The sequence below is a fragment of the Pseudophryne corroboree genome, chromosome 8 (genome assembly GCF_028390025.1).
Source record: "Pseudophryne corroboree isolate aPseCor3 chromosome 8, aPseCor3.hap2, whole genome shotgun sequence".
Classification (NCBI taxonomy): Eukaryota; Metazoa; Chordata; class Amphibia; order Anura; family Myobatrachidae; genus Pseudophryne; species Pseudophryne corroboree.
In genome coordinates, this window is record NC_086451.1 from 60,333,834 (window position 1) to 60,359,656 (window position 25,823).

Below are 25,823 nucleotides of genomic sequence, written 5' to 3' on the forward strand. Positions count from 1 at the left end.
TTCCTTCTACTTCCTGATCACATGTTCATCTGTGCAGCCAGATTCTTAAAGGTACACTACCTCATCTAGCTAATGCACATAAATCTTCATAGATCATACTTGCCTACCTGACCCTCTCCATGAGGGAGAAAATGCTCTGTTCCTGGACTTTCCTGGTAATGTATGATTGCCATCACCTGTGGTGAAACACCTTTCTTATCAATTAACTAGCTCACCACAGGTGATGGCAATCATACATTACCAGGAAAGTCCAGGAACAGAGCATTTTCTCCCTCATGGAGAGGGTCAGGTAGGCAAGTATGGCATGAACCCCTGCATTAGTTCATTTCATACTTGCATTAGCATAAAGTATTAAATCAGGCTTCCACAGCTGCCCCCTCCCATGGCCAATCAGAATCAACCCCCTCCCAATCATCGATATAATAATGTTTGCTTATAAGAGTGCACTGAGGAGGATGAGGCTGTGCAGTAACAGTGACAGGATTTAGGGGTATTGGGCTGAAAAGATGGAATAGAGGCATACTTGCCTACCTGACCCTCTCCATGAGGGAGAAAATGCTCTGTTCCTGGACTTTCCTGGTAATGTATAATTGCCATCACCTGTGGTGAAACACCTTTCTTATCAATTAACTAGCTCACCACAGGTAATGGCAATCATACATTACCAGGAAAGTCCAGGAACAGAGCATTTTCTCCCTCATGGAGAGGGTCAGGTAGGCAAGTATTATTCACATACTTGCCTACCTGACCCTCTCCATGAGGGAGAAAATGCTCTGTTGCTGGACTTTCCTGGTAATGTATGATTGCCATCACCTGTGGTGAAACACCTTTCTTAGCAATTAACTAGCTCACCACAGGTGATGGCAATCATACATTACCAGGAAAGTCCAGCAACAGAGCATTTTCTCCCTCATGGAGAGGGTCAGGTAGGCAAGTATGAATAGAGGGGGACAGGAGAGGTGGAGCAGGATGAGGGGGAGAACTGAGGGGCACGATGTGAGGTTTTGTAGGATACATGACCTGAACTAGAGCGAGAGAGGGGGAAATGACATGAAACAGAATTAAAAACAAGGGGACATTACCCTGTGGAGTCCATCAGCAGTATCTATCGATGTGGCAAACAGAGAATGAATGTGCCTAAAAATAACTATACCAGTGAAATAAATAGCTCAGAGATAGGACAGAGTCCTCTATAGCAGTACTTGTCCGAAGTGTCCAATAAGCCTGAATAACAAAACCAACAAGATGCTCCCCAATAGTGTGGTATTGTCTGATGTCACCTGTGTGCTCAATGATGTGATATAAGACCTCATAGCAGAGATACAATTAAATGGGCTTAGCTACAAATGATTGAAGTTCTTTCATCAATTATGGACCATGTAAACAGGGAGTTCCCTTTGAAAAGTCCGGTCCAGGATGAAACACGTCCGCGGTGCATCTGGGAGTTACAGCTGCTACTGCTTTCGGTACTCCTTGTCATGGCAGGAGGAGGAACTGATTGTTACCCCATCTAACCTGGGGATTCCTGTAGCATTTCTGTGAGATCATTTATTCTGTCAAAAGTTTTTTTTATTGTACATTTGTTACTTACTTTTAATAAATCTACAAAGATTTAAAACAGTATTATGCTGTAATATATATGTTTCCTTTGAAGTCATCCGTTGTGAAATTGGTTATCTATCTATCTATCTATCTATCTATCTATCTATCTATCTATCTATCTATGTATCTCTCTCTCTCTCTATACAGGGTCGGACTGGCCCACAGGGGAACAGGGGAAACCACCGGTGGGCCCCACTGCCTGTGGGCCCACCTCCTGCTCTAGGGATTAGGTTCCAGGCTGTATCCTAGTGCACTTTTAAGTATACATTATACATATGTTACCTTATACTGCACAGTATGGCCACACCTCCACTATTGCCTGGCCACATCCTCAACCCAAAAATGGACCCGCACCACTCCCCCCACCGCTGCAACGCCGCCCCAGACCGACTGCCGCCTGTCAATCTCTATGCGTTCGCATCCTTATGGGATGCGATCGCATAGTGAAAGTCCGCGCTTGCGCAATGCAGCCGCAGCACATGCAGTTTGTGATTTGCCATTTGCAATCGCGATCGTTTGCAATTTTCGGACAATAGCATCCAGGTCTGAATAGCCCCCATAGATTGTAAGCTCCAGTGGGCATGGGGGGTCATTCCGAGTTGTTCGCTCGCTAGCAGTTTTTAGCAGCCGTGCAAACGCTATGTCGCCTCCCACTGGGAGTGTATTTTAGCTTAGCAGAAGTGCGAACGAAAGGATCGCAGAGCGGCTACAATTTTTTTTTGTGCAGTTTCTGAGTAGCTCAAAACCTACTCAGCGCTTGCGATCACTTCAGACTATTCAGTTCCTGTTTTGACATCACAAACACGCCCTGCGTTCACCCAGCCACGCCTCCGTTTTCCCTGGCACGCCTGCGTTTTTACCAACACTCCCTGAAAACGGTCAGCTGACACCCAGAAACGCCCTCTTCCTGTCAATCACTCTGCGGTCAGCAGTGCGACTGAAAAGCTTGGCTAGACCTTGTGTGAAACGACATCGTCCGTTGTAATAGTACATCGTGCGTGCGCATTGTGCCGCATACGCATGCGCAGAAGTGCCATTTTTTTGCCTCATTTAAGTGCGCTATATAAATAACCAGTAATTAAAAATAAAATAAATAAATAAATAAATATATATATATATATATATATATTTATTATCTATGCTAAAGGTGCTAAACAGGCACGGACACAACACACAAAGGAGAGGGAAAGGTAGTTTTTCTCTGCCCCAGGAGGGGCCGTGTGGATTGATCGTCTGCAGGTTAGTGTGGAGCCGGTGTGAGTCTCAATCCCCGTAGCTGGCTTACAATTATTGGAAAAGCACTCGTGCTGCTGCAGTGAAATTAGTTATTGATCCTTTGTCCGGGTGATGAGCCCGAGCTCTCAGTTCCTGCACACTGCAGAAACAATTCCCTCTCCCTCACATAAACTGACAGCCTTGACTCTCTCTGCACACCCCTTAGTGGCAGAGAGATAAGACATGCCTACACTGCAGAGACAGCTTAACCGTTTAGCTGCCTCCTTCACCGACATTTCCACTGTTGGATTTTTTTGTAGTTGCAGTCTGTGATCACTGGTGTCTTTTTGTCCTTGCCTTTGGGGGGGGGGAAGAACTGTAGAGTGATCCATGTTTGTTCCATAAATAGAACATGTCATCGGGGGTCCTACAACGGACCCCTCTGCAGGATCCAGAAGCTCCCATATGTTCTGTCTGGATGCTAATAGAATTATATTTTGTCACTGAGCCAAAACATATGGGAGATTTGTTTTTCTGACGTATAAAGGGCACAGTGTTCATTGGAGAGTCTCCTTGAAAAATGCTAAAAGTGAAATACAAGTTCATCCATTATATGATAATGTGGCCTCAATCACACAGCTAGCTCAATCATTTCATGACATTCTTTTTTGTTAAACCATAATAATCTGCGGCTGCCTTTTCATATGCAGGTAGAAGACCAATACAGCAGATGAGAAGACTGCATTGCAAATGTGCCCTGGAAGTTGTACAGCTGCAGCTCCACCTATATCCTGCATGCTTTACCAGCAATTAAGAGGTTAGTTACTGGGCTTTTATGTTCAGAGCTGGTAGGTGGAGCATGCTGGAAGGCTTAGCAAAACAGGATAAGGTGGGGCTTACACGGACACACAAAATAACAGCTCCCACATGTTTCTCTTCCTGTGCTTCAATAATGTTTGCAGCCCTGGAGAACGTGCTGGCTCAGATTCGTGCTGCAGGCTTAATGAGAGATGAACATCCAGTGAGGGCATCTGACACAGCCACCACTAATCCCCAAGTATCTCTTAGGAGGGCTAGGCCTCCAGAACGCAGGAGTCCATCCCCGATTCCCAGAACCCAACGCAGAGTCAGCAGCCCCTGCAGGTACCCTCCTGGAGGAGATGATGGCCAATGGCAGGATTTAGGCATGCTGTATCCTAGGAGGAATCCATACACCCTAAACTCTGACTTACATTCTTCTAATGTGCATAATTGGAGAGAGGAATATTTACCAGTTTCATCCTATAAGAATTACAAGCATGTACTGGACGGCGGACCGCCGACTGCAGTCACTGAACGTACCTACATGCAGACCCAGCGTGAGCGGGAGTGCTACGTTGACAGTCAAGGGCAGCGCCGCTTTAGTTCTTCAGCAGGCACCCAGCCAGTCGGTGAATTCATGGCTACAGTAGCAGGGCCAAAGCAAAGCGGCTTCAGTGACAGCGGGACTTTTACATCTACAGCCCACGCCAGGGACTTGACAACTACGTCTGACACTGAGAGGTTCCGCCAAGAATTTGCATCTGCAAGGAAACTGGACTGTAGATTTACTGAAGTGCACTCTGGCCTCCCTGCCCAGGTTTCGGGTAAGAAGCTGTAACTTGCAGTTAGAGCTCGCAGACCCTGCATTACATTTCACTTTAGTAAACACAAGAGTTGTGATTCTTCTACATCACTATAGGGCATACTTACCTGCTCCTATATCACTATAGGGCATACTTACCTGCTCCTATATCACTATAGGCAGGGTTGCCGATGTTCTGGCTGCCCCCTCCGGGAGAAGGCAGCCAGCTCGGCGCAGCAGAGGTCGGGGAGGGCGGCTGTGACGTGATAGGGGGTGTGGTGGGGGCGTGTCTATGTGTTTGAAGCACCACAGGGGGCAGAGCGCTTGCGGTCGTGTCACCGTGGCCACGCCGCCACTATACAGTGCCGATATTACAGCCACAGTACAGTGGGGGCGGGGCTATGATGACATGATTCAGCAGGAATCACATCATCGGGTCCCCTTGAACTGCATCGGGTCTTCGGTGCCGATATTACAGCCACAGTACAGTGGGGGCGGGGCTATGATGACATGATTCAGCAGGAATCACATCATCGGGTCCCCTTGAACTGCATCGGGTCTTCGGTGCCGATATTACAGCCACAGTACAGTGGGGGCGGGGCTATGATGACATGATTCAGCAGGAATCACATCATCGGGTCCCCTTGAACTGCATCGGGTCTTCGGTGCCGATATTACAGCCACAGTACAGTGGGGGCGGGGCTATGATGACATGATTCAGCAGGAATCACATCATCGGGTCCCCTTGAACTGCATCGGGTCTTCGGTGCCGATATTACAGCCACTGTACAGTGGGGGTGGGGCTATGATGACATGATTCATCAGGAATCGCGTCATCAGGTCCCCTTGTGCTCTGCAAGGGGGCGGCCAAGGGGGGTGCAGGGGAGCTGTGTTGCTGCAGGAGGCTTGCCTACCTTTCTGAGGGTCGGGAGGGTCACCCAATTTTCGGGAGCCTCCCGGCCATCCCGGGAGGGTTGGCATGTATGACTATAGTGCACACTTACCTGCTCCTATATCACAATAGGGCATGGTGACCTATTCCAGAAGACTCCTAAATTTTAGTGGCGTCCCATGGATTCTGGGAAGAGTAGGTGGCCCTCCCGCATCCAGCCTAAGTCCTTTTTAATGGGTGGAATAAATACAACCTATTGCCGTGATTTGTGGGTCCATTAAGAGATGGCGGGGCCTATATGATGCAATTATATGAGAATTGCATCATTTGACCCTTTCCTAGATGCGCAATTTGCAGCATTACGTTGATAGAATTTGGAGCCTAAGGATGAGTAGTGCTTGGCCCAGCCCTCATCACGGTCAGCTGCTGCTCCCCTGCGGGCTTCTCCCAAAGGGGAGAAAACTAATTTCTCTTACGTCCTAGAGGATGCTGGGGTCCACATTAGTACCATGGGGTATAGATGGGTCCACCAGGAGCCATTGGCACTTTAAGAGTTTGAGAGTGTGGGCTGGCTCCTCCCTTTGCCCCTCCTACCAGACTTGGTTTAGAAAATGTGCCCGGAGGAGCCGGTCACAGCTAGGGGAGCTCTACAGAGCTTTTCTAGTTAAGTTTAATTTGAGAGGTTTTTTTTACTTTACAGGGAGGCTGCAGCGAGGGACTAAGGGGGGGATCAGTGTCCGCCCTGCGGGGTCTGAGCCACTGCCTTCGCTGACTGGATACTGAGCTCCAGAGGGGTCTGATCGTTCTCCACCACAGGAGACCGCTCACCCCAGCAGCATGCTGCCAACCCTTTACAGAGCTGAAGAGGTGGTGAGTGAGACACCGACCCCCCCCCCCCCCCCCCCCCCTAGCAAGTGCGGGGCCGGTGTGAAGATGGCGGCAGCGGGGAGGGAGCGCAGTATTAACTGCTCTCCTGGGAAGGCTCAGCGGTACATGGTACGGCGCTATGAGGGGCGCCCTGGGCTGGTCACACAGCCTGTCGGGGTCCTCGGATTTCATCAAGCACTAAATCCTCCGGCCTGTATAATCCATGAAGAACGGGAAGACAGCGCCATTAAGGGGGCGGAGCTTCTCAGAGCGGACCCAGCAGCGTTTCAGCGCCATTTTTCTGCCTGCACAGCGCTGAGAGGAAGAACAGGTCCCTCCACAGCAACTACAGCTATCTGTACACGGTACCAAGGTGTTGTAGAAGGGAGGGGAGGCTGTAATAAGACTGTGTGTCCTATTAAGGGGTGGTCTTCTGTATGCCGGCGGTCGGGCTCCCGGCGCTCAGTATACCGGCGCCGGGAGCCCGACAGCCGGCATACCGACACTTATTCTCCCTCGTGGGGGTCCACGACCCCCCTAGAGGGAGAATAAAATAGTGTGGCGCGCGTAGCGCGCCACCAGGCCCGTAGCGTGGCGAGCGCAGCGAGCCCGCAAGGGGCTCATTTGCGCTAGCCACACTGTCGGTAAGCCGGCGGTCGGGCTCCCGGCGCCGGTATGCTGGTCGCCGGGAGCCCGACCGCCGGCAATCCGTAGTGAACCCCTATTAAGGAGCACAGTCAGCGCTGACAAGGGGTCTCCCTTTGCTAAAAGCGCTGTGTGTGGGTTGGCTCCAATCTCTGTGTTTCTCTTGCCATTCTTGGGGGGGAAACTGTCTGCCCGTGTGTGTGTGTGTGTGTGTGTGTGGAGTGTTTGGTGGTCTCCTTTAGCTGTGTCCAGGGATACTGTGTCATATGCTGCAGTGGATTTATCCTCCCAGGATGATCCCATTCCATGTAATCAGGATAGCACTGGTTTAGCACAGATACCAGCAAGGGAGCCTGAGTGGTTTTCCTCTATCAAATCTTGGATTTCTCAGATTTCTGACAGTGTTGCAAGTAATGAATCTGCAACCCAGGTATTACAGAGCTCTATGGCAGTATGGACGGTTTCTGGTACCTCAGGACGCCCCGCTATATACCCCCACAAACGTGTGCTTGTGCATGTCACACAAGACGACACGGATACCGATTCTGATACCACAGACGGTGATGGGGATGTTTTGCGGGGGTCCGCATCTCTTACAAAGGGGGTGCAATTGTTGATAGAGGCTATCAGGGATATGTTGAATGTTAATGATACCACACCTGAGCAGGTTGAGGAGGCTTTTTTCTCTAAAAATAAAAAAGCATTGCTAACCTTTCCTGCTTCAAAGGAATTGAATGCTATATTTGAAAAAGCATGGGTAAACCCTGAGAAAACATTCCAAGTCCCTCCCTGAAAGGGTCCAGGTGGCGTTTCCTTTCACTGAGGTGGATAGGAAAAAAATGGGAAAACCCGCTGATTGCTGACGCATCTGTGTCCAGACTCTCAAAAAAGGTGGTTTTGCCTGTTCCAGGATCTACCGCCTTAAAGGAGCTGGCTGATAGAAAAATTGATAACACGCTTAAATCAATGTACACTGCTTCAGGGGCCATATTATGTCCCACTATTGCTACCGCATGGCTTGCGAAGGCTATAGTAAAGTGGTCGGCTACCTTACTTGAGGATTTGGATACGATGGACAGGGTTGATGTTGCATTATATTTACGCAATGTACATGATTCAGCAGGTTTTATGGTAGAATCCATGAAAGACCTGGGTTCCATGGCTGCGGGAATATCTTCCATGTCTGTTTCAGCTGTGTGGAGTACCTAACCTATACAGGTTAGGCTCTCTTTGGGGAAGCTCTAGACGCGTGGATATCCACGGCTACAGTGGGTAAGTCAGTTTCTTCCCTCAGCAGCACCTGCTTCGAAGAAATCTTTCTCTTCATCTGCAACACAGTCCTTTCGGCCTAACAAGCCTAGAAGGGCCAGAACATCCAATACCTTCTTTAGGGGAGGTCGAGTTCAGTCCATGGAACCTGCAGCTGCAGGTTCCCAGGAACAAAAGCCTGCTGCAGGTACACCAAAGTCCTCCACATGACGGTGGACCGCGTGGCCTGGAGGTGGGGCCAGTGGGAGCGAGACTCAGACACTTGAGTCAGGTCTGGGTATCGTCCGGCCTGGATCCCTGGGTGATGGATATTGTATGCCAGGGATACAGGATGGAATTTCAAAGTCTCCCTCCTCATCTCTTTTTCAAATCAGGCTTACCAATTCTGTTGGCAGACAGCACTGTACTACAAGACGCTGTCCAAAAATTGGTGGAGGCACAGGTCATTGTGCCAGTACCACCTCACATGCAGAACAAAGGTTACTATTCAAACCTTTTCGTGGTACCGAAACCGGAGGGTTCGGTCAGGCCCATTCTGAACCTAAAATCATTGAATCCCTTTCTAAAGGAGTTCAAGTTCAAGATGGAGTCTCTCAGGGCGGTGATATCAGGTCTCGAAGAGGGGGTATTCCTGATATCCCTGGATATCAAGGATGTGTACCTCCACATTCCGATCTGGCTACCGCATCAGGCTTATCTCCATTTCGCATTGCTGGACTGTCATTTCCAGTTCCAGGCCCTGCCATTCGGCCTCTCCACAGCACTAAGGGTGTTTACCAAGGTGATGGCAGAAATGATGGTTCTCCTCCGCAAACAGGGTGTGAACGTCATTCCATATCTGGATGATCTGCTGATAAAGGCATCATCCAAGGAGAAGCTGCTGCAGTCCATTGTTCTCACAACACGCCTCCTCAGGAGTCATGGTTGGATTCTGAACCTTCCAAAGTCACATTTGGAACCAACCCAGAGTTTGTCCTTTCTGAGAATGATGCTGGATACGGAAGTGCAGAAGGTGTTTCTTCCGCAGGAAAAGGCGTTGGTGATACAAGCTATAGTCCGGGATGTCCTGAAGCCAGCCCGGGTGTCGGTTCATCAATGCATTTGCCTATTGGGAAAGATGGTGGCCTCTTACGAGGCTCTCCAGTACGGGAGGTTCCACGCTCAAACCTTACAACTGGATCTCCGGGACAAGTGGTCAGGATCTCAGCCGGCCTGCCCATCAACATCCTGGAACTAAGAGCCGTCTACAACGGTCTTCTTCAGGCGGCCCCTCTTCTAAGAAATCGGGCCATTCAAGTGCAGTCGGACAACGTAACAACAGTGGCTTACATAAACCGACAAGGCGGAACGAAGAGCAGAGCGGCAATGTCAGAGGTGACAAGAATACTCCTCTGGACAGAAAAACATGCATTGGTGCTGTCAGTCATCTTCATTCCGGGAGTATACAACTGGGAAGCAGACTTCCTCAGCAGACACGATCTCCATCCAGGGGATAGGGCTCTCCATCTGGTGGTGTTCAAGGAAATAACAGACCTTTGAGGATTACCCCAAATAGACATGATGGCCTCTCGTCTCGACAAGAAGCTTTGGCGTTATTATTCCAGGTCGAGAGATCCACAGGCAGTGGACGCCCTGGTGTCTCCTTGGGTGTTCCAGTCAGTGTACGTGTTTCCACCACTTCCACTCATTCCAAGAATCCTAAAGCTCATAAGGAGAACAAGGGTTCAAGCGATCCTCAATGCCCCAGGCTGGCCAAGAAGAGCTTGGTACGCGGACCTTATGAATCTACTGCAAGAAGATCCGAGGCCTCTTCCTCTTCGAGAGGACCTGCTGCAACTGGGGCCGTTCGCCTATCAAGACTTACCGCGGCTACGTTTGACGGCATGGAAGTTGAGCGCCTGATACTTGCTCGGAAGGGCATTCCGAAAAAGGTCATACCTACCCTGATACAGGCTAGGAAAGGGGTAACGTCTAAACATTACCATCGTATTTGGAAGAAATATGTCTCTTGGTATGAATCCAAGAAGTTTCCTACGGTGGAGTTTCAACTCGGATGTTTTCTCCTCTTCCTGCAAGGAGGTGTAGATATGGGCCTGAGGTTAGGATCTGTGAAGGTCCAGATTTCGGCCCTATCCATTTTCTTTCAGAAAAAATTGGCTGCCCTCCCTGAGGTTCAGACCTTTTTGAAGGGAGTTCTGCACATCAAACCTCCCTTTGTACCGCCTACGGCGCCTTGGGACCTTAACGTGGTGTTGCAGTTCCTCCAGTTGGATTGGTTTGAGCCTCTACAGGAGGTTGAGGTCAAATTTCTTACATGGAAGGCGGTCACGTTGTTGGCCTTAGCTTCTGCTAGACACGTGTCCAAATTGGGGGCTTTATCCTGTAAAAGCCCTTTTTGTATCTTCCACGAAGATAGAGCTGAGCTCTGGACACGTCAGCAGTTTCTTCCGAAGGTTGTGTCGGCATTTCATATCAACCAACGTATTGTGGTGCCAATGGCTACTGACTCCTCAATTACATCAAAGTCCTTGGATGTTGTAAGGGCTCTGAAGATAAATGTGAAGAGAACTTCTCGTCACAGAAAATCGCACTCCTCTGTTTGTCCTATATAATCCCAAGAAAATTGGGTGTCCTGCTTCTAAGCACTATCCAGCACGCTTATTCTACGGCAGGACTGGCGTGTCCAAAATCTGTCAAGGCCAACTCTACTCGTAAGGTTGGGTATTCCTGGGCAGCTGCCCGGGGTGTCTCGGCAGTGCAACTTTGCCGAGCTGCAACTTGGTCTGGGTCGAACACGTGTGCAAAGTTTTATAAATTCGATACTTTGGCCTCTGATGATCTGAAGTTCAGTCAATCAGTTCTGCAGGAGCCTCCGCGCTCTCCCTCCCGTTCTGGGAGATTTGGTACATCCCCATGGTACTTACGTGAACCCGAGCATCCTCTAGGACGTAAGAGAAAATAGGATTTTGGTTACCTACTGGCAAATCCCTTTCTCTTAGTCCGTAGAGCAGTGATTTTCAACCTTTTTTTACTCGCGGCACACCGAACAATATTTTAAAATTGCCAAGGCACACCATCAGTTCCCCACAGAAAAAAAACAAAAACACACATTGGCCCTCACAGTAAAAAAAACAACAACAACACAATACATAGGCCTACACAGAAAAAACAATCTCATTGCTCCCCACATAAATCCTGTTGCTCCCCACATAAATCCTATTGCTCCCCACATAAATCAATCATATTGCTCCCCACATAAATCCTATTGCTCCCCACATGAATTATTCACATTATTCCCCCCATAAATCCTTATTCTCCCCACATAAATCCTATTGTTCCCCACAGGAGAAATAAAATAACAAATATTAGCCTCTACCGGTCAGCTGTCCTCCTCCCTGTCTCTCAGTAGCGGGGGTTGTTCATAGTGGGTTGCTGCGAATAGTGGGCAGTCGGGCAGGTGTGGATGTGGGTGGGCAAGGAAAGCTGTGTATGCAGGCAGGAACTGGAAGATGTGTAGGCAGGCGGGTGAGCTGGCTGGTGAGACGCAGCGTCCGTGACCTATGATATCACACCGCCGCGTTTTCAAGGCATAGGTCACGGTTGGAGCACTTCTGATCCTCTAAGAAAAGCCCGGGCCAACAGTTCACTCTGAAGGTGCAGGAAGCTGCTCTGGCTCCGCGGCACACCTTGCAACTGGTCGCGGCACACTAGTGTGCCACGGCACACTGGTTGAAAAAGCCTGCCGTAGAGGATGCTGGGCGCCCGCCCAGGGCTTCGTTTTCCTGCAAACGTTATTTGGTTCGGTACCACTTCATTTTAGTTGAATACTGTATTGTTACTTGGTAAGTAATGTTTCAGCAGTTGCTTTGTTGGCTTGACGTACCTTGTATGTGTGAGCTGGTATGAATCTCACCACTATTGTGTATAATCCTTCTCTCGAAGATGTCTGTCTCCTCGGGCACAGTTTCTAGACTGTCTGGTAGGAGGGGCATAGAGGGAGGAGCGAGCCCACACTCTCAAACTCTTAAAGTGCTAATGGCTCCTGGTGGACCCGTCTATACCCCATGGTACTAATATGGACCCCAGCATCCTCCACGGACTACGAGAAAAGGATTTACCAGTAGGTAACCAAAATCCTATTTTTGGACAGTATGCTACAGGGCCTCCACCGCTAGGGGTCGGGTTCGACCTCCAGAGAGAGCTTTGGAGACAGGCGGCTCTGCATCACTCAGAGGTCGGGTAACCAGTATGTCTGTGACACTCTGAGGTGGCAGACATAGAGGAGAGAGTGTTACTGCTATAGTCATACAGCCTGATGGTGACATGTCCCACAGTGTGGGTGCTTTGGCGGATTCAAGGAATGGGGTGGTGCATTAGCCACAAGAGGGGTCACCTCAGGATTGTATGTCCCGGAGGTTCGCCGTGGTTACCTGGTGGGGGCCAGTGGCGGTCAGAGGTGGACGTGGCAGGCCTGGACTTTCCCGAGGTGAGCAGTCTGGAAGGGAGGTTCGGGGAGCATATAAACAAATAGCTATGCATCGATTGGGAGCATCGCAAGTGGCCGACAGCAGGGAAAGACCCAGCTTGAGTGGCCGCAAGGAGGGTTCATGAGCCGTAAGTCAGCGCACGGTTATCTCTGGCCGAGCTAATGTCGGCGTACCGCTTAGAGCTGAGCCTTTGAACCAGAGTGTGAGGGACAGAAGTAATGTTTCTGAGGGAACACCGGGCAGTCTCACGGTCCTTGGGCGGTCATATGCAGATGCTGTGCGTTCAGGGCGCGGTCGTCAGTCTGGGGGACGCAAAGTTGCTAGTTGGAATTCGTCTGAGGTGGCGTCTATATGCACCTCATTGATATCCGCACTTGTCCCCGTTCTTACAGCGGGCCATGCAGAGGGTAAATAATTGAGGAGGCATATGAATAGAGAGTCTAATGTGAATAGGAGGCGGGAGTCAGGGGCTACTGGTTCATGAGAAGCAGTGCGTAGGGAAAGGGATGGTCGGGAGGTTCATAATGAGTTTCTAGTGGAAGTGTCCCTTTGCATTTCTCCTGCAGAGTCTGTGATCGTTCCCGATCTACAGGATGATTATAGTGAGTCGGCGGCTGCTGTTGAGTCTGCTAAGGACGATGGTGGAAGGTTGGATGGTGAGTATGATTATGGTCTTAATGAAGCACTACAAGAGGGTGCGGAAAGCAGCTCCCTTAATAAGTCATTGGTTGCAGAAAAATCATGCAATCAGAAAGCTATTGATAAACAGAAGCGTAGGCGCAGGAAGGAGGGTGGTTCATCCACATCTTCTTCTGAGTCCTCTGACTCGGAAGATAATGATAGTAGTGGTGGAAAAAAGAAGCATAGTAGGAAGCGCAAGCACAGCAGTTCTAGCATGTCAGAGGAGGAGGGTCCAGAAGATTCTCTACAATGTGCTAATACGGCTGTTTTAAGGGGCGTTCGGCCCAGAATTAAGGATCGTATACGCGAGGGCAGGTATATTATCATGTTTGCATTAACAAGCAAAGCTAAGAAGGGTCCCCTTGAACTGCATCGGGTCATCTGTGCCAATATTACAGGGGGGCGGGGCTATGATGACATGATTCAGCAGGAATCACATCATCGGGTCCCCTTGAACTGCATCGGGTCATCGGTGCCGATATTACAGCCACTGTACAGTGGGGGTGGGGCTATGATGACATGATTCATCAGAAATCGTGTCATCAGGTCCCCTTGTGCTCTGCAAGTGGGCGGCCAAGGGGGGTGCAGGGGAGCTGTGTTTCTGCAGGAGGCTTGCCTACCTTTCCGAGGGTCGGGAGGGTCACCCAATTTTCGGGAGCCTCCCGGCCATTCCGGGAGGGTTGGCATGTTTGACTATAGTGCACACTTACCTGCTCCTATATCACAATAGGGCATGGTGACCTATTCCAGAAGACTCCTAAATTTTAGTGGAGTCCCATGGATTCTGGGAAGAGTAGGTGGCCCTCCCGCATCCAGCCTAAGTCCTTTTTAATGGGTGGAATAAACACAACCTATTGCCATGATTTGTGGGTCCATTAAGAGATGGCGGGGCCTATATGATGCAATTATATGAGAATTGCATCATTTGACCCTTTCCTCTCCTTATAGATGCGCAATTTGCAGCATTACGTTGATAGAATTTGGAGCCTAAGGATGAGTAGTGCTTGGCCCAACCCTCATCACGGTCAGCTGCTGCTCCCCTGCGGGCTTCTCCCAAAGGGGAGAAAACTAATTTCTCTTACGTCCTAGAGGATGCTGGGGTCCACATTAGTTCCAAGGGGGTATAGATGGGTCCACCAGGAGCCATTGGCACTTTAAGAGTTTGAGAGTGTGGGCTGGCTCCTCCCTCTGCCCCTCCTACCAGACTCGGGTTAGAAAATGTGCCCGGAGGAGCCGGTCACAGCTAGGGGAGCTCTACAGAGCTTTTCTAGTAACATTTCATTTTAGAGTTTTTTTATTTTACAGGGAAGCTGCTGGCAACAGCCTCCCTGCAGCGAGGGACTAAGGGGGGATCAGTGTCTGCCCTGCGGGGTCTGAGCCACTGTCTTCGCTGACTGGATACTGAGCTCCAGAGGTGTCTGATCGTTCTCCGCCACAGGGGACCGCTCGCCCCAGCAGCATGCCGCCAACCACTTACAGAGCTGAAGAGGTGGTGAGTGAGACACCGACCCTCCCCCCTTCCCCTCCCCCCCCCTAGCAAGCGGGGGGCCGGTGTGAAGATGGCGGCAGCGGGGAGGGAGCGCAGTATTAACTGCTCTCCTGGGAAGGCTCAGCGGTACATGGTGCGGCGCTGTGAGGGGCGCCCTGGGCTAGCGCTTACCCCCTACACTGGTCACACAGCCTGTCGGGGTCCTGGGATCTCAACCAGCACTAAATCCTCAGGCCAGTATAATCCATGAAGAACGGGAAGACAGCGCCATTAAGGGGGTGGAGCTTCTCAGAGCGGACCCAGCAGCGTTTCAGCGCCATTTGCCTGCCTGCACAGCGCTGAGAGGAAGAACAGGTCCCTCCACAGCAACTACAGCTATCTGTATACGGTACCAGGGGGTTGTATAAGGGAGGGGAGGCTGTAATAAGACTGTGTATCCTATTAAGGGGCACAGTCAGTGCTGACAAGGGGTCTCCCTGTGCTAAAATCGCTGTGTGTGGGTTGGCTCCAATCTCTGTGTCTCTCTTACCATTCTTGCGGGGGGGAACTGTCTGCCCTCACGTGTGTGTGTGTGTGTGTGTGTGTGTGTGTGTGTGTGTGTGTGTGGAGTGTTTGGTGGTCTCCTTTAGCTGTGTCCAGGGATACTGTGTCATATGCTGCAGTGGATTTATCCTCCCAGGATGATCCCATTCCATGTAATCAGGATAGCACTGGTTTAGCACAGATACCAGCAAGGGAGCCTGAGTGGTTTTCCTCTATCAAATCTTGGATTTCTCAGATTTCTGACAGGGTTGCAAGTAATGAATCTGCAACCCAGGTATTACAGAGCTCTATGGCAGTATGGACGGTTTCTGGTACCTCAGGACGCCCCGCTATATACCCCCACAAACGTGTGCTTGTGCATGTCACACAAGATGACACGGATACCGATTCTGATACCACAGACTGTGATATGGATGTTTTGCGGGGGTCCGCATCTCTTACAAAGGGGGTGCAATTGTTGATAGAGGCTATCAGGGATGTGTTGAATGTTAATGATACCACACCTGAGCAGGTTGAGGAGGCTTTTTTCTCTGAAAATAAAAAAGCCTCGCTAACCTTCCCTGTTCAAAGGAATTGAATGCTATATTTGAAAAAGCATGGGAAAACCCTGAGAAAAAATTCCAAGTCCCTCCCTGAAAGGGTCCAGGTGGCGTTTCTTTTCACTGAGGAGGATAGGAAAAAATGGGAAAACCCGCTGATTGCTGACGCATCTGTGTCCAGACTCTCAAAAAAGGTGGTTTTGCCTGTTCCAGGATCTACCGCCTTAAAGGAGCTGGCTGATAGAAATATTGATAACACCCTTAAATCAATGTACACTGCTTCAGGGGCCATATTACGTCCCACTATTGCTACTGCATGGATTGCGAAGAGCAATAGTAAAGTGGTCGGCTACCTTACTTGAGGATTTGGATACGATGGACAGGGATGATGTTGCATTATATTTACGCAATATACATGATTCAGCAGGTTTTATGGTAGAATCCATGAAAGACCTGGGTTCCATGGCTGCGGGAATATCTTCCATGTCTGTTTCAGCTAGTCGGGGACTGTGGCTGCGCCAATGGTCGGCCGATGCGGAATCCAGAAGAAGTGTGGAGTCCCTGCCCTATACAGGTTAGGCTCTCTTTGGGGAAGCTCTAGACGCGTGGATATCCACGGCTACAGTGGGTAAGTCTCCGTTTCTTCCCTCAGCAGCACCTGCTTCGAAGAAATCATTCTCTTCATCTGTAACGCAGTCCTTTCGGCCTAACAAACCTAGAAGGGCCAGAACGTCCAATACCTTCTTTAGGGGAGGTCGAGTTCAGTCCAAGGAACCTGCAGCTGCAGGTTCCCAGGAACAAAAGCCTGCTGCAGGTACGCCAAAGTCCTCCGCATGACGGTGGACCGCATGGCCTGGAGGTGTGGCCAGTGGGAGCGAGACTCGGACACCAGTCAGGTCTGGGTATCGTCCGGCCTGGATCCCTGGGTGATAGATATTGTATGCCAGGGGGATACAGGCTAAAATTTCAAAGTCTCCCTCCTCAACGCTTTTTCAAATCAGGCTTACCAACTCTGTTGGCAGACAGCACTGTACTACAAGACGCTGTCCAAAAATTGGTGGAGGCAAAGGTCATTGTGCCAGTACCACCTCACATGCAGAACAAAGGTTACTATTCAAACCTTTTTGAGGGTGCGGTCAGGCCCATTCTGAACCTAAAATCATTGAACCCCTTTCTAAAGAAGTTCAAGTTCGAGATGGAGACTCTCATTGCGCTGATATCAGGTCTGGAAGAGGGGGAATTCCTGATATCCCAGGATATCAAGGATGTGTACCTCCACATTCCGATCTGGCTGCCGCATCAGACTTATCTCCGTTTCGCATTGCTGGACTGTCATTTCCAGTTCCAGGCCCTGCCATTCGGCCTCTCCACAGCACCAAGGGTGTTTACCAAGGTGATGGCAGATATGATGGTTCTCCTCTGCAAACAGGGTGTGAACGTCATTCCATATCTGGACGATCTGCTGATAAAGGCATCATCCAAGGAGAAGCTGCTGCAGTCCATTGTTCTCACAACACGCCTCCTCAGGAGTCATGGTTGGATTCTGAACCTTCCAAAGTCACATTTGGAACCAACCCAGAGTTTGTCCTTTCTGGGAATGATCCTGGATACGGAAGTGCAGAAGGTCTTTCTTCCGCAGGAAAAGGCGTTGGTGATACAAGTTATAGTCCGGGATTTCCTGAAGCCAGCTCGGGTGTCGGTTCATCAATGCATTTGCCTATAGGGAAAGATGGTGGCCTCTTACGAGGCTTTCCAGTACGGGGAGGTTCCACGCTTAGACCTTACAACAGGATCTCCTGGACAAGTGGTCAGGATCTCAGCCGGCCTGCCCATCAACATCCTGGAATTAAGAGCCGTCTACAACGGTCTTCTTCAGGCGGCCCCTCTTCTAAGAAATCGGGCCATTCAAGTGCAGTCAGACAACGTAACAACAGTGGCTTACATAAACCGACAAGGCGAAATGAAGAGCAGAGCGGCAATGTCAGAGGTGGCAAGAATACTCCTCTGGACAGAAAAACACGCGTTGGTGCTGTTAGTTATCTTCATTCTGGGAGTAGACAATTGGGAAGCAGACTTCCTCAGCAGACACGATCTACATCCAGGGGAGTGGGGTCTCCATCCGGAGGTGTTCAAGGAAATAACATACCTTTGAGGATTACCCCAAATAGACATGATAGCTTCTCGTCTCAACAAGAAGCTTTGGCGTTATTGTTCCAGGTCGAGAGACCCACATGCAGTGGCAGTGGACGCCCTGGTGTCTCCGTGGGTGTTTCAGTCAGTGTACGTGTTTCCACCACTCCCACTCATTCCAAGAATCGTAAAGGTCATAAGGAGAACAAGGGTCCAAGCGATCCTCATTGCCCCAGACTGGCCAAGAAGGGCTTGGTACGCGGACCTTCTGAATCTACTGCAAGAAGATCCGACGCCTCTTCCTCTTCGAGAGGACCTGCTGCAACAGGGGCCGTTCGCCTATCAAGACTTACTGCGGCTACGTTTGATGGCATGGAAGTTGAGCGCCTGATACTTGCTCGGAAGGGCATTCCGAAAAAGGTCATTCCTACCCTGACGCAGGCTAGGAAAGGGGTAACGTCTAAACATTACCATCGTATTTGGAAGAAATATGTCTCTTAGTGTGAATCCAAGAAGTTTCCTACGGTGGAATTTCAACTCGGATGTTTTCTCCTCTTCCTGCAAGGAGGTGTAGATATGGGCCTAAGGTTAGAATCTGTGAAGGTCCAGATTTCGGCCCTATCCATTTTCTTTCATAAAAAATTGGCTGCCCTCCCTGAGGTTCAGACCTTTTTGAAGGGAGTTCTGCACATCCAACCTCCCTTTGTACCGCCTACGGCGCCTTGGGACCTTAACGTGGTGTTGCAGTTCCTCCAGTTGGATTGGTTTGAGCCTCTACAGGAGGTTAAGGTCAAATTTCTTACATGGAAGGCGGTCACGTTGTTGGCCTTAGCTTCTGCTAGACGCGTGTCCAAATTGGGGGCTTTATCCTGTAAAAGCCCTTGTTTGATCTTCCACGAAGATAGAGCTGAGCTCTGGACACGTCAGCAGTTTCTTCCGAAGGTTGTGTCGGCATTTCATATCAACCAACCTATTGTGGTGCCAATGGCTACTGACTCCTCAATTACATCAAAGTCCTTGGATGTTGTAAGGGCTCTGAAGATATATGTGAAGAGAACTTCTCGTCACAGAAAATCAGACTCTCTGTTTATCCTATATGATCCCATGAAACTTGGGTGTCCTGCTTCTAAGCAGACTATTTCTTGCTGGATTAGGTTCACTATCCAGCACGCTTATTCTACGGCAGGACTCTACTCGTAAGGTGGGGTCTTCCTGGGCAGCTGCCCGGGGTGTCTTGGCAGTGCAACTTTGCCGAGCTGCAACCTAGTCTGAGTCGAACACATTTGCAAAGTTTTATAAGTTCGATATTTTGGCCTCTGATAATCTGAAGTTCAGTCAATCAGTTCTGCAGGAGCCTCCGCGCTCTCCCTCCCATTCTGGGAGCTATGGTACGTACGTGGACCCCAGCATCCTCTAGGACGTACGAGAAAATAGGATTTTGATAACCTACTGGTAAATCCTTTTCTCTTAGTCCGTAGAGGATGCTGGGCGCCCGCCCAGCGCTTCGTTTTCCTGCAAACGATATTTGGTTCAGTACTACTTCATTTTAGTTGAATACTGCATTGTTACTTGGTAAGTAATGTTTCAGCAGTTGCTGAGTGTTCAAGCTTCGTTGGCTTGACGTGCCTTGTATGTGTGAGTTGGTATGAATCTCACCACTATCTGTGTATAATCCTTCTCTCGAAGATGTCCGTCTCCTCAGGCACAGTTTCTAGACTGAGTCTGGTAGGAGGGGCATAGAGGGAGGAGTGAGCCCACACTCTCAAACTCTTAAAGTGCTAATGGCTCCTGGTGGACTCGTCTATGGTACTAATATGGACCCCAGCATCCTCTACGGACTACGAGAAAAGGATTTACCGGTAGGTAACCAAAATCCTATTTTTGGACAGTATGCTACAGGGCCTTCACCGCTAGGGGTCGAGCTCGACCTCCAAAGAGAGCTTTGGAGACAGGTGGCTCTGCATCACTCAGAGGTCGGGTGACCAGTACGTCTGTGACACGCTCAGGTGGCAAACATAGAGGAGAGAGTGTTACTGCTATAGTCATACAGCCTGATGGTGACATGTCCCACAGTGTGGGTGCTTTGGCGGATTCAAGGAGTGGGGTGATGCGTGGTGCATTAGCCACAAGAGGGGTCACCTCAGGATTGTATGTCCCGGAGGTTCGCCGTGGTTACCCCGCGTGGGCTAGTGGCGGTCAGAGGTGGACGTGACAGGCCTGGACTTTCCCGAGGTGAGCAGTCTGGAAGGGAGGTTCGGGGAGCATATAAACAAATAGCTATGCATAGATTGGGAGCATCGCAAGTGGCCGACAGCAGGGAAAGAGCCAGCTTGAGAGGCCGCAAGGAGGGTTCATGAGCCGTAAGTCAGCGCGCGGCTATCTCTGGCCGAGCTAATGTCGGCGTACCGCTTAGAACTGAGCCTTTGAACCAGAGTGTGAGGGACATAAGCAATGTTTCTGAGGGGACACCGGGCAGGCTCACTGTCTCTGGGCGGTCATATGCAGATGCTGTGCGTTAACGGCGCGGTCATCAGTCTGGGGGGCGCAAAGTTGCTGGTTGAAATTCGTCTGAGGTGGCGTCTATATGCACCTCATTGATATCAGCACTTGTCCCCGTTCTTACAGCGGGCCATGCAGAGGGTAAATAATTGAGGAGGCATATGAATAGAGAGTCTAATGTGAATAGGAGGCGGGAGTCAGGGGCTACTGGTTCATGCGCAGGAGTGCGTAGGGAAAGGGATGGTCGGGAGGTTCATAATGAGTTTCTAGTGGAAGTGTCCCTTTGCATTTCTCCTGCAGAGTCTGTGATCGTTCCCGATCTACAGGATGATTATAGTGAGTCGGCGGCTGCTGTTGAGTCTGCTAAGGACGATGGTGGAAGGTTGGATGGTGAGTATGATTATGGTCTTAATGAAGCACTACAAGAGGGTGCGGAAAGCAGCTCCCTTAATAAGTCATTGGTTGCAGAAAAATCATGCAAGCAGAAAGCTATTGATAAACAGAAGCGTAGGCGCAGGAAGGAGGGTGGTTCATCCACATCTTCTTCTGAGTCCTCTGACTCGGAAGATAATGATAGTAGTGGTGGAAAAAAGAAGCATAGTAGGAAGCGCAAGCACAGCAGTTCTAGCATGTCAGAGGAGGAGGGTCCAGAAGATTCTCTACAATGTGCTAATACGGCTGTTTTAAGGGGCGTTCGGCCCAGAATTAAGGATCGTATACGCGAGGGCAGGTATATTATCATGTTTGCATTAACAAGCAAAGAAGGCGTTAGCTGCTGGTAAAAAGAAATCTGATCTAAGGGAGTAGGCGTACAAGTCATATTCGAATTGGCAGAAAGGGATGTTGGTTTTTGCAGCTTGTTTGGAGACTAGACCACAGGAGCATTTGAATGTAATCAAGTATATGTATTATATGTATTTGTTACATGAGTTAGTGAGATCAGGGCGTGGTTTAGCTTGTCGGATTTATGACGAGGAGTTTCGCAGGATGCAGCATCGTAGAGCGGTTATGGATTTTGGTAAAAAAGATGTTGAGATTTTTGTAGCTGTTAATCAACCACAGAAAGGTGGCTCAGAAGCGGTTTCTGAGAAATGTGCTGGGTACAGCAGCAGATGGACAACTGGGAAGAGTAGTCAGGGTAGGTGTTATGCTTTTAATAATGGGCAATGCACTCTAGGGTCCAGGTGTCATTTTCGGCATGTTTGTATCCGCTATGGGGGGTCGCATCCTGTCAAGGACTGTACACGGTCCTCAGGAAGTAGGGGAGGTTTCAGCAGACAACAGAACCGTGCCCCGCGGCTGCTGGTGCTAAGTAGGGCTCCTACTCCAGTGAGGATAAGCAAATTGTCTGGTTGTTTAGATCGTTAACCAATTAGGGAAGACGCCGATCTGTTGAGGATTGGTTTTCTAGGGGCTTCCCTTTGCCTATTTAGGGTCAGCTTAGTTCAGGTGCGGTACGGAGTTTACGCTCGGCTGAGCAGTTTCCAAAGATTTTAAAGGAATAAGTGGATAAGGAGGTTTCTTTTGGTAAAATGGTTGGGCCATTTGTTTCTCCCCCAGTTTCAGACTTGATCTTGTCCCCCCCTTGGGCGTTGTTCCTAAAAAGACTTCAGGAAATTTTAGATGAATTCAGCATTTGTCATGTCCAGTTGGGTCTTCAGTTAATGATGCTATTCCGGAAGCTTTGAGTATGGTAGTTTATCAGTCTTTTGAAGAGGCGTTGGTGAAGGTTAGGTCGTTTGGTGAGGGAGCCTTGATGAGTAAGATGGATATAGAGTTGGCTTTCCGTTTGTTGCCCATTGATCCAGCTTTTTTCCGTTATTTAGGATTTCGCCTTGCAGATTTGTTTTTATGTAGACAAATGTCTTCCCATGGGATGTTTTATATCTTGTTCATATTTTGAAAAATGTAATAGTTTTTTACACTGGTGTATTTCATAATATTCGGGCGAGTCGGGAATGGTGCACTGTTTAGATGATTTTTTATTCATGGACCCGGTGGGAGTCTGATATTTGTGGAAATATTTTAGTGAGTGCCATGTCACTGTTTGCTAACTTAGGGGTTTCGGTGGCAGAGGAAAAGACAGTTGGCCCGGTACCAGTTTTGAACTTTTTAGGTATAGAAATTGAAATGGTTATGGGCTGCTGTCGTTTGCCCAGAGATAAGGTAGGGCGTTTGAGAGAGGATATAGTGATGGCATTGGCTAATGGAAAAGTGATGTTAAAGCAGGCTCAATCAATGTATGGGTTATCCCTATGGGTAAGGTTTTTTGCAGGAAGTTAGAAAGCGCAACAGCTGGTGTTAAGAGGCCGGGTCATTTTATTTGTTTATCAAACGAAATTCGAGGGATTTGCATATTTGGGAAGAGTTTTTGACAGACTTCAAAGGTATTCGCATTTGGCAGACTGTACCCAGATCGATTGTAGAGTTGCAGTTGTTCACTGATGCGGCTGGTTCTCTGGGTTTTGGGGCTTACTTGAATAGCAGATGGGCGTCCCTCTGGCCCAAAGCATGGTTTGATGAAGGTTTAACAGGGAATTTGTTGTTAGAGTTATTCCCGATTATGGTTGCGTTGGAGTTGTTGCGTGATGTGTTGGCCAATTTTTCAGTGGTCTTTTGGTGTGATAATCTGGGGGTGGTTCAGGTGATTAACAGGCAAAAAGCATCGGGTTTACCTGTTTTGCGTTTGCTAACTCAAATTGTTTGCAGTGGAATATTAACTTTTGCGCCAGGCATGTTCCAGGTGTACAAAATAGCGTGGTAGATGCTCTATCACGTTGTGAGTAGCACAGGTTTAGGATATTGGCGCCGGATGCGAATGTATCTGGTGACCCTTGCCCGTCTTATGCCTGGCAGGTGATACGACTGGATTGAAGGGTTTAGCACTAAGATCATTGGCACCTTCCACTCTTCGGGCGTATACAGCAGCAGTTAAGGAGTGGGAGAGATATGCCTCCATACGTCGAGATCAAGGTAAGAGCGATTATGCTATGCTGTTGGGTTATGTTTGGAAATGTTTTAATAAAGGGAAGTCAAGAGGGTCAGTTGCGCCTCTAAAGTCTGCGCTATCCTATTTCTTGAGGCTTGGGGGCCGGCATGATTTCACTAAGTCCTTCGTTTTAGCCAGAGTATTGAAACGGTGGGCACGAGCTATGCCCCCTGGGCAGGACTCACGCAGACCAATAAGCATTTCAATGTTGCGGCGCATGGCGGACGTATTGCGTCTAAGATTATAAAGCGCTTTTATTCAAATGGTGTTTCGTCATGGCCTTCTTTGGGGGCGTTCAGAGCCAGAGAATTGGTGGCAGCATCAAAAGGAGCAAGGTCACCCTTGCTTCTTCAGCATGTGTTGCTGAAAGATGGCGTGTTATGGTGCAAAGTGCAGCATTCCAAAACCGATCAGTTAGGTAAAGGGTGTTGGGTGGCTTTGAAAAGCTTTGATGATATCGAGATTTGCCCAGTAGCCCCGACAGGAGAATATTTGAGAGTGCGGACTGACATTACAGGTCCCTGGTTGTAGCATGGGGATGGTGTGCCGGTTACTCAATATCAATTTCGGTGGGTTATGGAATGCTGTATTTGCATGATGGGTTTGCGCATGTCGAAATACAGTACCCATTCATTTCGGATAGGTGCGGCGACATCAGCGTCTGCTGAGGGCAGTTTGAACGAGCCAATTACAGTTCTTGGCAGGTGGAAGTCTGATGTATTCCGGAATATATCCGGTTTTGACCATTGGTAATCAAATCAGACTTGAGGTATTAGCCACTCGCCATATTTGGGGGTTTTTGAGAATTTTTTTTATCCTGTCAAGTGCCTTAAACCCAGGGGTTTGCACCCGCTTGGCAGGTGTTTTTCGCCTCTCGTCAAGTGTGGTTCTTCACCCCCTCCCCACCCCTTACCTGTTTAAATATGTCATCTTAGAGGCCAGTTTAAAATAGTTTAACTGTTAAAATTCACCATATTAGAAAACTAATAAGGGGTTTAGATGGGGTTTTGAGTTGATGTTGCTTTTAGAGTTATTTTGTTCAGGTTTTGAATAGTGTGAATGTTTGAATATTGATTATTATATTTTTCAGATTGTCGTTTGGACAAGTGCCCAATCTGGATTGTGGGGCACTCGTGTGTTTTACACGGTGAAAGATATGAGTTTGAGTGTCTGCAGTCCCCTGAAGCGGAACTGATCAGGTGGATCATTGTGAGGGGCCTGCGGTGGGAGCAAGTCATGCCCCTATTTTGGCAGCAGCTTCAAAGGTCGGGATGCCCGCTGAGAGTGGTGTTCCATGCCGGGGGAAACGACTTGACCAAGAGGACGGGCCTGGATCTCCGGACGACTATTATTAAGGACCTAGTTGGCTTACAGAACAAGTTACCCTTCCTAAGCGTGGGATGGTCGTACATCATCCCACGTTTAGTATGGAGAGATGCGGATAGGCCAGGCGCCATCGAGGTGGTTCGGCGCCGGACCAATGTGGCGGTTGGTCGGGCCGTAAGTGAGAAATCTGGGTTTGTGGTCCAGCATCCCTCCATTTTATTTTCCAACCCTCAGATTTATATGGACGATGGTGAACAGTTAAATTTGAGGGGTATGGAAATTTTTCTAGAGGACTTGATGGCCTCTGTCTTTAGTTGGGAGTGTAGGAAGTAGGAGTTTTTGAAGGGAAGTAAGTTGAGTGTTCTTAATGTTAGAGGTATGGTGGTGGGATTTTGGTGAAACTGTGGCGGGTTGGAACAGCCTTAAAATTGTGGCTGTGGTTAAAATGGGTTTATAGGTGCTCAGGAGATGAGAAGGTGGTGGAGTTTAATCCATAACGGGGCCGGAGTACCATCAGACCAGATAGGCTTTGGTCTCCAGGGGAGTGGTTAGATACCTGAGCACCTTTTGGTTTGGAGTTGGGGAATACCTTGAGTGGAGAGTTGGCCACGGTATTCCCGGTAATAGGTTAATTAACACAAGGGGTGGCAAATGGCCCCATATTGCCCCTTGTGATGCGATGGAGGCAGGGCTGGATTTGGGCCCTTGCCTCTTCTTGTGGTTCTGAAGTTATGCGTTGAGTTGGTCAGCCACAATAAAAACTGTAAAGTCTAATAATAAATAGGGACTTGGTTTAAATAGGCTTGCCACCATACCATTTTTATGAATAAAGCCGACAGTTTATTTGTCAAAATCATTCAGTTGTCTGTTTCAGTTATTTCTTTAGAGTGTGTTTGGAGTATGCGTATGAATGCAGAATATCCTACGATAGACATTTTAAGAGTGGATCACCCTGGTGTTGCACAGGCGGAAGTGTTGTACTGCTTCAATACAGCTACATTGAAAGGTTTAAGGGAGCTGGCCAGTGCAAAATTTGAAAGGGTTGAT

At 49.0% G+C, this 25,823-nt stretch overlaps 1 protein-coding gene across 3 annotated transcripts; it reads left to right on the forward strand.

The window, feature by feature from the left end:
• The first annotated feature begins 3,527 nt into the window (after positions 1-3,527).
• On the forward strand, positions 3,528-25,632 carry LOC134948481 (uncharacterized). Of its 3 annotated transcripts, XM_063936476.1 has the most exons (5): positions 3,528-4,442; positions 13,147-13,236; positions 20,762-20,851; positions 23,318-23,434; positions 24,541-25,632. In XM_063936476.1, exons 1-5 carry the CDS (start codon positions 3,653-3,655, stop codon positions 25,107-25,109), a joined length of 1,656 nt encoding a protein of 551 aa, XP_063792546.1. In that variant the 5' UTR covers positions 3,528-3,652; the 3' UTR covers positions 25,110-25,632. The 3 variants fall into 3 exon arrangements, with proteins under 3 accessions (XP_063792546.1, XP_063792547.1, XP_063792548.1); XM_063936477.1 differs by lacking the exon at positions 23,318-23,434; XM_063936478.1 differs by lacking the exons at positions 13,147-13,236; positions 20,762-20,851; positions 23,318-23,434.
• Positions 25,633-25,823: the final 191 nt, after the last annotated feature.

Coding starts and splice junctions, on each gene's coding strand:
- LOC134948481 (XM_063936476.1), top strand. CDS start 3,653: ATGTTCAGAGCTGGTAGGTGGAGCATGCTGGAAGGCTTAGCAAAACAG. Junction 4,443..13,146: donor CCTCCCTGCCCAGGTTTCGG/GTAAGAAGCTGT, acceptor TTTCTCCTGCAG/AGTCTGTGATCGTTCCCGAT. Junction 23,435..24,540: donor CTCCATACGTCGAGATCAAG/GTAAGAGCGATT, acceptor TATATTTTTCAG/ATTGTCGTTTGGACAAGTGC.